This window comes from Dermacentor silvarum, chromosome 8 (genome assembly GCF_013339745.2).
Source record: "Dermacentor silvarum isolate Dsil-2018 chromosome 8, BIME_Dsil_1.4, whole genome shotgun sequence".
NCBI classification, from domain to species: Eukaryota; Metazoa; Arthropoda; class Arachnida; order Ixodida; family Ixodidae; genus Dermacentor; species Dermacentor silvarum.
The window spans coordinates 30,724,474-30,738,751 of NC_051161.1; the positions used below are offsets into that span (position 1 = coordinate 30,724,474).

The window sequence follows — 14,278 nt, forward strand, 5'->3', positions numbered from 1 at the left end:
TACCGGAAAGATTACTGGTTTTGTAGGGATGCTGTGGACATGAACAGGCACTATCCTCTGAAGTCTCAGCGAGAAAGCTATGCTTCACAGATGAACAAAAATGTTTATGAATAAGTTTACACAACAGTGGCTGAAATTTTGCTTGCTGTTATACATTGGCTCTGTAAGTTTGTGATGCTACTGTGCGGGTACGTCCATATAATCGATGAATCCGAAAAATCTTGCTTTGAGAAATCTGTCGGCAACAGTATTTGTATTCTTTTGGAATGATTTTTGCCTCAAAATAGACACAAATGAAAACACTGAAAGACAACCCTGAACTTCGACTAGTGAATATGCACGTGACGCCATTGCCCAGACTGATTACATGCGGCAGATAGCCCATAGTATGCTTGCTGCTTCCCAAGACAATCAGATGCGCATTTACGACCAGCAAAACCGCGGCGAACGTTTTGCTCCAGGTGCCCTCGTGCTACTTTGGTCCCCTCCCGACATGAGGGCCTTTCTGAAAAGTTCCTTCCTCGTTACACGGGCCCATACTGTGTCCTTCGACAAGTGACTTAGGTACATCACATACGAGATTGTGCCCGCCAGCCCCGCTACAACTTCCGTTCCATTGTCCAGCGATGTCGTCCATGTTTCGAGACTGAGGCGTTACCACCCTTTCTCTGCTGTGGTTCCTTAGTGGCGCGGGGGCAGTGCTTCTGGTGCGGGGGATCATGCTACGTGCTACTAGAAGACGATGATGTTGACGCTTGGATCTAGTGGGACGTACCCATAAGCAGCCACCTCTGATCTGACGATGACGACGTGCCTTCCTTGCTGTTGGCTGGCTTCCATTTTAGCCAGTGCATGCTACCCTTGTAAATACACCCTGTAAATAGTTTCGCTACTGCACTTTCCCATTACAATATTAAAATCATTGGGGCAAATTTGACAATTGTAAATGAGTTCTAAAGACAGAGCATTTTATGATAAAATTGTAAATGTTGGCTGGTAGCATATTAGTAATCGGCATATCAGTTTTCTGAAATAATCATGATGCCTGCAAGCTTGTGATATGAAATAGCTCGCTCGAATATAAAAAGAGGTTGATTGGTTTTGGTTGATACTGGAGTTTATGAAAGGGGGGGGGCCCTTATTAGGACGTTAAAGAGAAGAAGAAATGCTGTCACTGAACCAACAGTAGTAAGTGAAGCGGTCCTGCTCCAAAAGCAAACTTAATTAAAAGTGTTAACTATCAAAAATAGCTGATTATGTGCACTGTGGAAGCAGTACTGTCATCTTAAAGAACTGCTCTATTGCTGTCATGTAGCAAAATAAGTGCAAGAAATTAAAAAAACGTTTTTTTTTTTAACCTGTAAAAGGCTGCAAGCTTCAGATGTCCATTTGTCTTACAGGAACTCTGACCTGCTCCTCTTGCTCACGCATCGGATTGCTGAGCCTGATACATGCAATGTTGAATACCCTTTGCTTTTCTACTTCACAAGGAATGATTACAAGTTCATGGTAAGCTCTGCACTGTCACTATATGTGTGAAAAAAAGAAAAAAGTGTACTATGTGATTGCTGTGACACAGTTGTAACAGGCGGAAATTATATTGGTATGTTATTTCTTTAATATCTGCACAGAAATCAGTGTGTGACAAAGCACGTTGCTCAGTCTGCCTTTCGTTGAACCTTGCGGTCACAACATCTGCGGTGATCCACAACAAGTTCCGGTTTGGTGATGTGTGCAGACAACACAGCATCGAAGGATATGACCAGGTTTGGCAGACATGCGCTGATAGCCTTATAGCATGCTTCATGTAATGGTGTCTCATGGCAAGTGAGTCAATGAGTAATGTTTCGTGGTCTCTGAGCTGAGGAAGTGTCCTTACGTGTTAAGATAAAAAAGTAGCATTAGCAAAGTCAGGATAATTCCACAGCAAATTTTTCTTTGGTATACTTTTGTTATCTATTGTGGGTTCTTCTATGTTTATATGGAATGCGAATCCACATAATGCTGCTGTTGTGTAGCCAAATTAATGTCACTTGAGTCTTCATGTCTTACGACCATCTCATAGCTCATGACGCTATTTTCTCGGGTCAGACTTGTCTAGCCTCAGGTCATGTGGAGAGAGATCTCGACTGGGACATGGCGCTGAGGAAGAATGCCAGTCATTTGCAGGCCTTTGAAGATGACACCAGCCTTACCCGCAGGGTGAGTGTTATGTGTCGTAACCATGAATGCTAGTTTCAGCATCAGCCAGAAGTTGTCTTTTGAAAGATAGTCAGAGCCATAGTAATTAACATCAAAAACAGTCAGCTAGGGTTCTGTTCGCTTGCTTGCTGCAGTCCCTGTTGCATTTGACACAGCTTCTGTTGCTTTAATTTGCCATGGGAACATGTCTGGGAAAGTTTTCCTTTTAAAAAAGTTCCACATGTCCCTTGGTAACATTTTTTTTACAATTTTAATAGGATTACATCATTTGTTGTAATTAAGACTTCAGTGACATTTTCTCTTAGGATTAGTTAACTCAGTTTTAGGGCCTTTGCTGGCAAGAACTTTCTTATTAGTGATGTGTAACTAAATTGGTTAAAAATACCAATCAAGATAAGTTACTCACTGCAGAAAGAAAAAAAAATGCTGGAAATCCACTTGCAAAGTACGCTGTTGCGGTGTTGTACAATAAATGCCAATTGCAAAATGCAGTACACTGCTGTTATATAAGAAGTGCCCGTAGTATCAAAAGTGTCTATACAATATTGCAGACTTGAAAAGGCATGTTTTCCTGTTTCTTGTTAATCTGGAAACATGCAATTTGTGCTTTCGTTTGGAATTGTATTGGCTTGAAAAATGTTTGTCTGCTCCTAATGTCTGCAGCTGCACCTTTGATGTCTTTGAACACTGTTTTGAATGCACCATTAATGTGTGAATCTTATTACAAGTTTCTGTAACATATCTTGAAGGATCATTTAGTACATAGTATTAACTAAAGTGAAAACAGGCAAATGAATAAAGGAGGGGACAGACAAGTGGAAATAGACAGGACAGATTCACGAATAAAATGTGCAGACGTGACTAGACAGAGAAAAAAAGACAACGCACACATAGCGCCGTATGTGTCTGTGTGTTGATGTTGTCTTTCTCTGTCTTCATCTAGTCAACGAACCTGTCAACATGCATTAGTCAGGATGGGCACTGGAGTGCAACTAAAAGCTTATGAAATCTAGCATCCTAAGAACAAAATATGCATGCACCAAAAGTGTAAACGGAGTGCCATATGTGTACACATTGTCTCAACGTATCCATGCACTTGTAGCATCTAAAAATGAAAACGCTTTATTTAATGGAATGATAGATACTCAAAAAGTCCGTGTTGTGCTTTTTATAATATTATGCATTCTAATTGGTTCCTGTTCACATTGTTTTATTTGCTTGTCTGAAACTGAATCATCATTGAAGACTAGCCAGCACTCATGTTGTTTTCAATGAACTGGAAGGTGTCCTTCTGTGCCTGTTGGAATGAAGGTATTTTACTCAAGCATTCGCCTTAATAAAATACTTCTTTACAAGTCAGTGGTATACTGTGAACAACTCCGATCACGCATCCTGAAAATTGTTATTTTAATATTTTTCATTCAGCCAATGTTCTTGTGTTTCAAAAGTGCTTTAGTCTATTCTTTTGCCTATGTCCTGTATCCGTCTGTCTTGTTTTTATTCGCCGGTTTACACTTCGGGCTAACATGTGAGCCAGTCTGATGACTTGGCCTGTGCCAATGCTTCAACCTTTTTCATGTCTCGTGACATGACAGTGCACATGCACTTTGCTTGCAGCCACTTGCAGTACACACTGTTGCTGTTCTGTCTTCACCAAATCAACAACTTTGCCACTTTGCAGCCCTCCTATTGCTTCAATTTTTTGTTTAGCAGTCACTCTCAAATGTTATAGCATTTTACAGACCTTTGTCCAACCTTTGTGTCCAATTGTTATGATCGTGCAGGTAAAGGCCAACTGCAGTGAAATTTCACATTGGCTAAATTGGTGTTAAATGACTAGTATATACCATTGAAGCAATCTTGGCAATGCTTAAGGGCTGGTTGTTGTCTAATTTTCTTTTTACAGCATTTGAATTGCACCTTAGCAGATGACATGTTTGCCTGGTAGGTGTTGAACATTGAAAACGGCATACTTAGATTGTGCAGTTCAGTTAATGCATCCTCCTTACTGAAATGTCTCATTGTGTTCTTTCACATGTGCACTTTGAAAAAGCTTTGCCATGTGCAATCATGCAGGTTACATCATTTTTCGATGTACATCCAACAAGCTGTGTCGCTGCTTTTCAAGCTGACCTTGAAGACCTCTCTGGTAAATGCCCAGGTCAGCCAAAATATTCAAGGCTTCTTACACTAGCAAAACTGGTTGGAAGGGACACAGGTGAGTAATCATGGTTCAAACATTTGCAACCTTGTTGCAGTCAAGACATGTGCTCTTATGTGCATGCTATGAGCACTTGTGGCCTGTCCTGTATCCAACAGGCCTGGCATGAGTGTGTGTGTTATTTCAGAAACACTGCTGGGGAAAACAGATTCAAGAGAGCGCAGTGGGGGCAAGAAGCTCACACTAGAAAAAAGTAAGTTCATTGCATTTCGTTTTGGCCTAAAGACAAGAGAGTGCAAAGTGACTACAGTGAACTGACACAAATACAAAGTACTTGCATGTAATCTTGCAAAAAATTATTTACAGTTTCAGTTAGGTAAAGTAGATAAGTCATGCTCACTTTTCCATACTGTCACTTGTATAACCACAATGCATTGGTCACGGCTTATTTTCACAAATTCTTGGTTTCATGACGCATAACAGAGCCTGATAAGCTCCCTAAGCCACTACTGCAATTGCTGCATAAGGAGGGGGGGAGCTCTTTGCGTTAGTTTAAGCACATATTCCACAAGGCAAGCTACTAAAAAAAATACACCGGCTTGCATGGAATTTGTTTGTCGAATTACGTAGCCTTACTTACAGGCTGCATGCAACAGCCTTGAGTTGGTGAAAACATGTCTTGTGATGCCCTGATGTGTAGCACACAATGTATGCATTAATCTTGAAAGAAATTTGTGTATGCTGTCAATTCCCTAAAAGCAGCAGTTTATGAATATCATTGTTGCTTGCTTCTGTTCTCCCAGGGCCTTTCATTTGTGTCATCAGAAAGCAACACATTTCTACTCAATTTCCGAAAAGCCTTTGCACACATCTGGTGTACTTGAGTGTTACCTATGACATGTACAAGAAGAAGCTCTATGAAGGCAAGTGGCATGAATGCTCTCAGCATGAATGTGGACGTTTTTTTTTTTTTTTTTAACACCGGAGCTGTTATACGCTAGTTTCCAGCAGATCGCTGTGTGCGTAGGTTGAGCGCGTAGACCAAGAATGCCATAGCCTCAATACAAAGCAAAAGTGTGTCGCCGGTGTGCCCGAGCTGCGTTTAATAGCCAATGGCTGTGTCTCTTTGGCTGGTGACGTCATGCACTGCATAGGCACGTTATCTCAGTTGTGTTCCGGCAGTGTAAGGGGTAGACCGCCTATTGTGCGGACCGAGAAAGAACAGCATGCCTACGAAGAACGACAGCATGAGCAGAAGTGGGAATGGGCGCAAAGGTGGCGGGAGGCTGCTAACACCTCCCGCCGCCTTCGCGCCCATTCCCGCTCAAGCATCATTACAGAACCCATGGCCATCTACCATAGCGACCACAAAGCTATAGTCACCTTAGTGGCAAAATAATAAAGACAGTAGAAAATGACAATTCATGTGGTATGTGTCTTTATTTAAATCAATATAGTTTATCACCATATATATAGCTCCGCTGGTCATCCACCTTCACAGAATGGAATGGCACTGAGTTTTTTTTTAACAGCTTTTGTGCCGGCAAAAAATACAGCAGTGTAATACAGCAGTGTAATAATAGTATAGTAATAGTGTGCTTTAGATCTAACAGACAATGTTTTGCATAGTGTATGGGAACTTATTTTTCAGTTGCCTTCTGAAAGATTACATTTCATGTATTGCATGCAGCTTAATTTCGTTTGCCACATTAGCAATATGCAGATCACTTATACCATATATAGTCTTGTAGTCCTAACATACCACTCAGAGAAGTGATTGCATAACATGATGCTGAGCTTTTTCCCTTTAATTCCTTGTCACAGTGGACTTGCAAGCTTTCTTGCGCATCCTAGTTTTGGCCTCATGATAAGGTATTAACAGAACACGTTGGTTATATTGTTTTCTCCTCTGAGTCATCTGCAACCTGCAGATTTGAGGACGTATTTCTCGTTAATTTTTATGTTGAAATAATCGTATCGCTCGGTATGATACTCTCATTTGTTTTTTGCTCTCTTTTGAACAGTTGTGGTTGCTGGGTATTCACTGTAGTTAGTAACCTGATCTGAAAGGCTGTCTGGCAGCCATCATACTGTGCATTTGTCTTAATTGTTCTTTTTGCTACTTTCTGGGCATGGCGGTGCAATGCATTTATGTTTTTTGAGGAAATACTTACATTGTGCATATCTTAAAATGTGCTAACATGCTCCAATAGAATGCAGATGAGAAGTAGGGCACACCCCGTATGTTTAATTACTTGAAATTGTGCTGCATGATGTGTGTAACCTAGCGCTAAGTGTGCTCCAACCCCAAAACTCTATGCCTGTGAATAACGCTAGAGTGTCAAAAACACTCCGGCAAATGTGGAAGGAGAAACCTACCTACTAATTTACATTTCTTGTGTTTGTGTTTGTTCTGGCAAGCTGGCAAATATACCTTCAATTGCCATACGATGTGACCTGCAACCCTGATGATTGTTAACTGCTGAGCAGTAACAGAAAAGTAATCTTAGACAAAGGTGGCTAGCAATGCTATCACAGTCCGCACTGCTGCAGAAGTGCTTTATGACTCAGAAAAGCTGTCAAGAGTGACTCTCGGTGAATGGGCTCATCATTTAAACTAATTACTGCTCTGTGTGGCTGTCCAGTTTGCTAAGGTGTGATGTTTTGTTCAATGAAAAGCAAAACAGTGAATTATTTCAGTATTCAAATGCCTGCCTCTGTGAAGTCTTATAATCATTTGTGACTTGTTGCAGGAAAGGACCTGGATTTGTTCCTACAGCTTCGTAGCCCTGCTGCTGCAATTGTGGCTTTAGAAAGCTCTCTGGCCAACATGCTGCATGCAGGAAAGCACGAGCACATAGACCCATTCCTGCAGATCATGAGCAACTTTGTCCAAGAACGCCATGTAGATGGCCTTGCCCTAATTTCCACCCTGGTCACTGACATGGGCAACTTTGTTGACCTTGCAAAGGTACACCTTTTCAGGACACACTCAAGTCAGCCGTGTTAAGTAAATAGAGTGGTGTATGGTGGCTCAGAGGTTAAGAGAAGCGACTCACTTTAGGTGCCAAGGATTGGGAAATGAAGGAATCGCTAAAGATAATTGCTGAAGCTGCCAGCAGTCAATAAAGCAAAGTAAAGCATAGAGTAATCGTAGTGGTACACCTATATCATGCTATAATTCAGGGAAAAGGCTGCCTTGATGCCTTGAGGTAGCATATCAGAGTTTATTGGCCAGCTCCCAGCTCTAGTACCACATTTGATGTGGCAACAGCCGTATAATGGATGTTTGAAATCTGCTCCATCGGCTCGATTTCAGGAATAAGTGCACAAGTACCTAGGAAAGTGGAAGTTTAGAAAGCCACTGCTGTAGCTGAATTGGTAGAACACAGCATGTATCCTTAGAGGCAGCGAGTCCTGTAACTAGTAGTCTTTTCTTCAATTTTTTTTAATGTAAAGTTATAGGCTGTGATGTTCTAAAGCTGCACCGTGGACTATGACAGACACTGTAGTGAACGAGTCCAGGTTAATTTGGACCACATTGGATTGGATGCCCAGTCCAATGCAGTCCAAATTAATTGAACCCCCAACACACATTACGTGAGTGTTTTTGCATTCCACCCCCATTGGAATATGGCTGTCAGGGCTCGGGATCATACTGGCGATCTCAAGTTCAGCAGCAGGGAGCCACAGCCACTGAGGCACCACAGAGGCAGAGGTTGTTTCATTTCCTTCTTTGAAAATATTATGTTAGACATTCATTTACTCTTCTCTACACTAACTAGACCCCTTAATTAAATGAGTAAAATACATCTCCCTTTGTACTTACTTGCCTGTAGTATCTGATGTCTTCATAAACCAGATTTTTTACAAAATATTGAGCCTCTTAGTATTCCCCCATTTCTTATCGTTATACATAGGGGCCATCTTGCTTTTGTTCGTACTTAGGATAAAGGTGGAAAAAGGAATCTGGCAGTATCAAACCTACAATTTCTGTGTAGGATGCATTGAACGGCCACTTCAACTTAACTTTTTTCATAGATGTTTGTGGACCTGTGTAAAATATGCTTTATCTCTTTGCACAGTAGGTAAATTTTTGTGAATTTATTTATGCAGCTGCATTTAATGAACTTGATTTCATTTTTGCCTTGTGCCCAGTTTCACACTTTTTTTCCTTGGCATTACAGCGTATATGGAGTCATTTTGAAAACAGTCATGCTGAAAAAAAGTGGCAGCTTGTCTTGGGCATTCAACTGCAGGCAATTAATCAGAGCATCGTTGACAGTCTCACAGGGTACGCCGATTATGCTTTGTTTCATGGTATCCTAGCGGCTGTAAGATTTTTTTCGTAAGGAGGCTGTATGTTAAACGTGTTTTGTTCTTCTAGTTTTGTGCGTGTTGCTAGCTCCTAATGTTATGGCTCATTTTTAACCCCCAATCTGTAGACTACATGTTCATTAAAAGCCTCCACTTCCATAGAAACAAATAAGAATTTTGGCATAAGTATTTGCATGGCATTCCAGCGTCAAGTCAGAGGACCACTGGCTTTTGAGGAAAGATATTTTATAATGGACGTACTTGTATTTTGCGCTGAGTGCTTGATTAGCCTATATGAATATTTTTTAATGCTTTGCTTACAATAAATTTGCCATTTGAGAGAAATGGGGTAAGCATGTCCTCTTAGCATTATATGTGCATTTGTTTGGGAATAGTTTTCCAGTTCAGGTAACTTGCCTTTCGTTGCAAAAAAAAAAAAAAATCTTGTGCATTTGACATCTACATTTACCATTTTTGCTGCCAGACAAATAGATGTTAAGAGCAAGCCTGTTTCTATCTAGCAAAGGAAAACAAGGCAATAGATATATTGTAATTGCAAATTTCTTGGCAGCTTCAGTGAGAAAACACTTAAAACTTAGCAGTGCAAAGTTTGTATTTGAGATGGAATGCAGACAACGTAAACAACAGATTCTTTACTAGATTAACAGATAACAGTATGAGTGCCGAGAGAAGAGGAATGAGGTCAAGGGTTGTAGAAAATTATTTGCACTTATGAGGTCAAGAAATTTGTAGGAGTAAGGTTTCAAGTGACTGGGGGTTATGGTAATTAGAGATGTTTTTGTAAACTAGTTGTCCTGCTGTGTTTTAAATAGGCTGATGATGACAAATGATAATTTAACTAAATGCAGCAGATGAACTAATATAATAAACATCTAAGAACAATCAAGTCTAATTTTATTTTTCTGATGCTTAGTCTTGTACTATCAACCAAAAAAGTTTAGGGACCAAGGGATCTGACAAAAAGCTAAATATCTCCGCAGCCTCAAAACTGCAGCCTGGTATTCCCATTTCCAGCCTCTACTGTTATATGCAAACACCATTGTGATGTACGGTTTTACTGGCTACCTTTAAAGGCTGCTCGGATATTTAGCGTTTTCTGAGATCCCGTGGTCCGTAAACTTTTTTGGTCGATAGTACATGAAACAGTGTTGACATCTAAGGTAGTAATGCACCACTTGGGTAGCATAAGACCTTATACTGCTCTGTATCTTGTAGCAGTGCTTTACTTGTGCTGTTTCATGGCAGTTCATAAGACTTTCTCCAAAGATTGTTAACATTTAGAAATGCCTTTTTTCTTTCTGTAGGTTGTGTGACTTCTTAATATTTGTGAACCACCCCATCACTGAGCCCTCATCTTGCAAGTTGTCTCGTCCCTCTAATATACCTGTCACAAAGCACCACCGCATGATTATGGTAAGTAAAGCAAAATACCATGTTTGCAGAAATGCAAAGCAAGAGGGTGCTGCTTTTTATAACTCAGAAAAAAAAAACATATTGTGAATATAAAGGGCAAAAATGATGTGTGAGTCAATCGGCTTTGAACTACAGTTGCACAGCCATGCATTTCATTTAATTTCATTTATTTCTGCAAGTGCCCAAGAACAGCTCTAGGCAGTATTGGTACACTTGTGTTACACAAAGAACAGAAAGTAAAAAACAACAAACAAAACAGAAAACCTGAAAGTACAGTGCTAAAATCCAACAAAAAATTGAATTACATTATGACAGAAATCAGATAATGAACAAATGCAAGAGCTGAAAATATCAACATCGTAACGCAAGGTATTTTATTGTGTCATAAGACGTGTTATAGCGTTGGAGGTGCAAGAGGAGTTAACGTATAAAATGCTGGGATTACGCAAGTTTGGGCAAGGCACGCAGAGCGTTACAGCTGACAGTAACCGTGGACAGGAAAAGTGGTTATGAATTGCCACTTGCCCTGCGGGCACACATCACAGTGTGATGGATAAGACCATTGAACCATCTTGCACTGTTGCTGCCTTTCTATTTCCCGACTATAAGCTAGGACCTTTACGCGCACATTGGTATGAAGCGTACCGAATGAGAAGAAGAAGTCTGAGAACATCGGAGGGAGCGGGGGTATTCTTCCTTGAACATCAGAATGTTGGCTTTCTCACAATGCTCAGTTGTTAAGCGGTTGAGGTTGCCACACTTTATGTGCAAAATTGTGGGGAGGAAAAAAAAGCTTATTATTGAAGCATGGTTCCGAACATAGTGCAAAGTGCTTTCCCAAGCTGCTAAGCTCACAAAAAAATATTTATTTACTGTAAATGTAGTAAGTCTCTGCACTCCAAGTGTAAAAGAGAAATCCAATATTCACTGTGCTGCAGCAATGCATGCTACTTGGGTCTACATTCTATAGGGCTAGGATATTGCAGGTGTTCCAACAAGGTGAATCTACTAAACTGTGTGGATTCTTAAAAAATAAATGTGTTTTATTTTTTTTTTATGTGCTATGTGATACTTTCGAAATGTGGATGAATCAGACATCAGTTTGTGTTAGGGTATGTTCTACATTTCAAAAGATTCATATATTGAACATAGAATAAGTTAGCAGCTACCAACTAGTCCTGTTCATTGCCTTATTGGACTTCCTTTCTTTACTTGCACGTGCTTGTACCATGTATGTTTAGCTTTTAGGGCTGAATCGGTGACATTTACATTTATGGGGATGCATGCTTATCCAAACTAAATAAGCTTCAATACTTTGAAAGCTAGTATATAAAGCCCTTAAAGCTTGTGAAGATGTTTAAAGATGTTTTCCCTTGTCCACCAGCAAAAGGTTGGTGAAAGCCCCTCGAGGAAGACTCTTCCTTGCATATCAGTCAGCTTGGCTGTCCATGACTACAGACTCCGCTCTTCCCATGAAAGGTTTATGGATGACTGCATTCGTGCAAAGTGGGTCAACTATGACCAGGTAGGTGACCTGGCACAGTTTTAAGAACTTTAATATTTTATGAGCTGACAATAAATGTGCCATGAGGCAATTGTCATTAGCTGAGAAACATCAACAGAAATGCTTACTGCAAGCTCAAGTCTTGCTAGAGCTGCAAAATAAAAAAATTTAATTCGAGGTTTTACGTGCCAAAACCACAATTTGATTGGGGCACACCATAGTGGGAGACTCCATATTAATTTTGACCGTTTGGAGTTCTTTAACGTGCACTCATGCACGGTACACGGGCGTTTTTGCATTTTACCTCCATCGAAATGCAGCCGCCATGGCCGGGTTTCAATCCCGCGCCCTCGGGCTACAGCTGCAAAGTATCTGTAGTGTGTTGGTATTAAACAGAGGTGCAGGCCAGAAATACAGTTGAACATACCTATAGTGAATGTGATACTTCCGCGAAAAACAGCTGTATCAGTACCAAGTGCTGTCAGAACCTCTTTGTAAGCTTAAAACTAGAGCAGCGAGAGTGCCACACCATTAAGTGGACAAGGTGGTGCAATGATGCATTTGGGAACAAAAGCCCCTTAAGCTTGGTTGGTCCTTGAAAGTTAGGTTGGTCCCTTATGCTATGAAATTTAAATTGCATCTTTATCTTCTTACTTGTTCCTTCAGTAAAGGTGCTTTTGAAGTAAAATGAATTTGAACGGCTTAAGGGTTTCCAAAGTTCTGCCACTTCACTGTTTGCACATGTTCTTCCTCCATCCTTTTCCCCCACTCCCACACCTTATATTTGATAGCGAGCTCACTCTATTCATTGTACTATTATGACTCCTTGAAAAATAGCCATTATATCTGCATGTTATTTCAATGAATGGAGTCTCAAAACGATAGTGTAACTAAAATCTAGTGGTTATAACCACTACATTGTTATAAGTTGGTCAACTATGTCATTGCATATCGGTTTGGAGTTTTTACTGAGCCTTGGTCATTTTGCAAGCAGACTGAAGCCAGGACTGTGCGCAGTAATGACACTGACAAGCAATGTCATTGTCAACGTCAATGTTTCGGCTTGTCATTGTCAGTTAGCTAGATTGGTAGTGTCACAAGTTCATAGCACAACCCTTATTGCAAGCAAGCATTTGCTTTGTTACACTGACTGAGCTTTCAAGAACGTGTTCTGCTAGCACCCTTTCTCATTTTGAAAACATACAAATATTACACATAGGTCATCCAGAAAGCACTTGTATCTAGACTTTGTGGTAGATAACTGAATGAATGCCGCCTGCAAAATGGAGCTATTATTAGCACAGCTTTCTTTTTTTCTTTCAGACATGCCCTTCAAAAATTGGCTCTGTTGAGAGAGATCAAGAGTGGGGAGCAGCTTACCTGAAGAAAAACACAACAATGCTGGTCTTTGAGGATGAAAAAACTATCACTGATAAGGTAATATGTCAAGTGTTTAATGCGCCACTGTACTTTATATATTTATAGATGAATTCTTTTTGATTGTGTAATCTGGTTCAGTTTTCAGTGTCTACATACACTATTTGGCTTTGTATTTCTCCCAAACAGGTGGCAGCATTTCTAGAGGAATGCCCACTTGGATGCGTTGCTGCTTTTCATGTTGAGTATGAGGACTTCATGGGCCGATGCATCGCAAGAGAAAGGTATTCAAGGCTTCAGTCTATTGCCAAGACCCTTCAGTACACAAAGGGTAAGTGCTTTTTAAAAAAGCCTATGTGCAACAGGATTGGGCTCATTTTGTAGTTTCATGCTGATAAACAATTTTATTAAACTTATAAAATACAATTTACTCTTGCACTTAACTGCTACTAATCCCTATTAGTGAGCTGGACTGTTTCTCAAAAGCAAACTTATTTTGCTCTTGGGCATTGAACAAGAGACACCACAAGACCAGGCCACTTGTTCTACCAGCTAGCTCTACTAGTGGCTACCAGATGGTTATATGTGCACAAGATTAACCAACAGTTCTAGTCACTAGAAGCTTAGAAGAATGCATTGATAAAATTAATATATTCTGTGCTAGGCAAACTAATTTTATATTAAAAAATATATGCTTGCCACGAACTCTCCACCTTATGGATTTGTGCAGAACAGTACTTTACTAATGCTCAGTTTTGTCAAAAATAGCAAATTGCATTGTACAAGTTTTGTTCATGAAAGTTTGCATGCATTTCATGTATTGACTAAACTTTGCTTTTCATTCTTTTAGTTCCAAGTCAGGAAAATTATGTACCTAGTGATGAAAACGACTTGCCTGTCCCGGAGAATGTGTGTGAGCGAGGTAATACGCGCTTTTTCCTTGTCACTGTCTTCTTGTGTTACTATTCCTTGTCTTTCATTTTCTTTTTGGCATGGCAGGTGGATCTAAAGAAGAATGCCATAAGAGTAAGTGCTTGAAACCTGGTCAGGCTCTTGTGTGTTGTTCATGTTTGCTTGTGCTTTTCTTTTAATTCAGGAAAACTGGTGTGCGTGTTGTCCATGAAGGCCAAACACACAGTTCTGGTTGGCGAGCATTGCAGCCATGTTGTCTTTGTGGAGGCCACATTCAGCAACCAGTCAAGGCAATTCTCGGTACCAGGTAAAGTTGGCTACTGTATGATAATATGTATCCTTTGTTCCAAACCTGCTAATAAAACTTTTAT

The 14,278-nt window shown here is 40.3% G+C and overlaps 2 protein-coding genes across 2 annotated transcripts in view; both read left to right on the top strand.

Moving 5' to 3' along the window:
* The window catches only part of LOC119462047 (uncharacterized), a 99,811-nt gene extending 93,931 nt beyond the window's left edge, over positions 1-5,880 (top strand). The window contains exons 74-79 of the mRNA XM_049672403.1: positions 1,401-1,509; positions 1,632-1,766; positions 2,092-2,202; positions 4,279-4,420; positions 4,551-4,616; positions 5,167-5,880. Of these exons, the coding sequence (XP_049528360.1) occupies positions 1,401-1,509; positions 1,632-1,766; positions 2,092-2,202; positions 4,279-4,420; positions 4,551-4,616; positions 5,167-5,342 (739 nt within the window). The 3' untranslated portion in view covers positions 5,343-5,880. The remainder of the gene's footprint in view (positions 1-1,400; positions 1,510-1,631; positions 1,767-2,091; positions 2,203-4,278; positions 4,421-4,550; positions 4,617-5,166) is intronic.
* Positions 5,611-14,278, top strand: part of LOC119462048 (uncharacterized) — a 110,803-nt gene continuing 102,135 nt past the window's right edge. Inside the window, exons 1-10 of the mRNA XM_049672404.1 lie at positions 5,611-5,620; positions 7,117-7,334; positions 8,551-8,657; positions 10,006-10,114; positions 11,499-11,639; positions 12,942-13,055; positions 13,185-13,326; positions 13,846-13,917; positions 13,995-14,021; positions 14,092-14,214. Of these exons, the coding sequence (XP_049528361.1) occupies positions 5,611-5,620; positions 7,117-7,334; positions 8,551-8,657; positions 10,006-10,114; positions 11,499-11,639; positions 12,942-13,055; positions 13,185-13,326; positions 13,846-13,917; positions 13,995-14,021; positions 14,092-14,214 (1,063 nt within the window). The remainder of the gene's footprint in view (positions 5,621-7,116; positions 7,335-8,550; positions 8,658-10,005; positions 10,115-11,498; positions 11,640-12,941; positions 13,056-13,184; positions 13,327-13,845; positions 13,918-13,994; positions 14,022-14,091; positions 14,215-14,278) is intronic.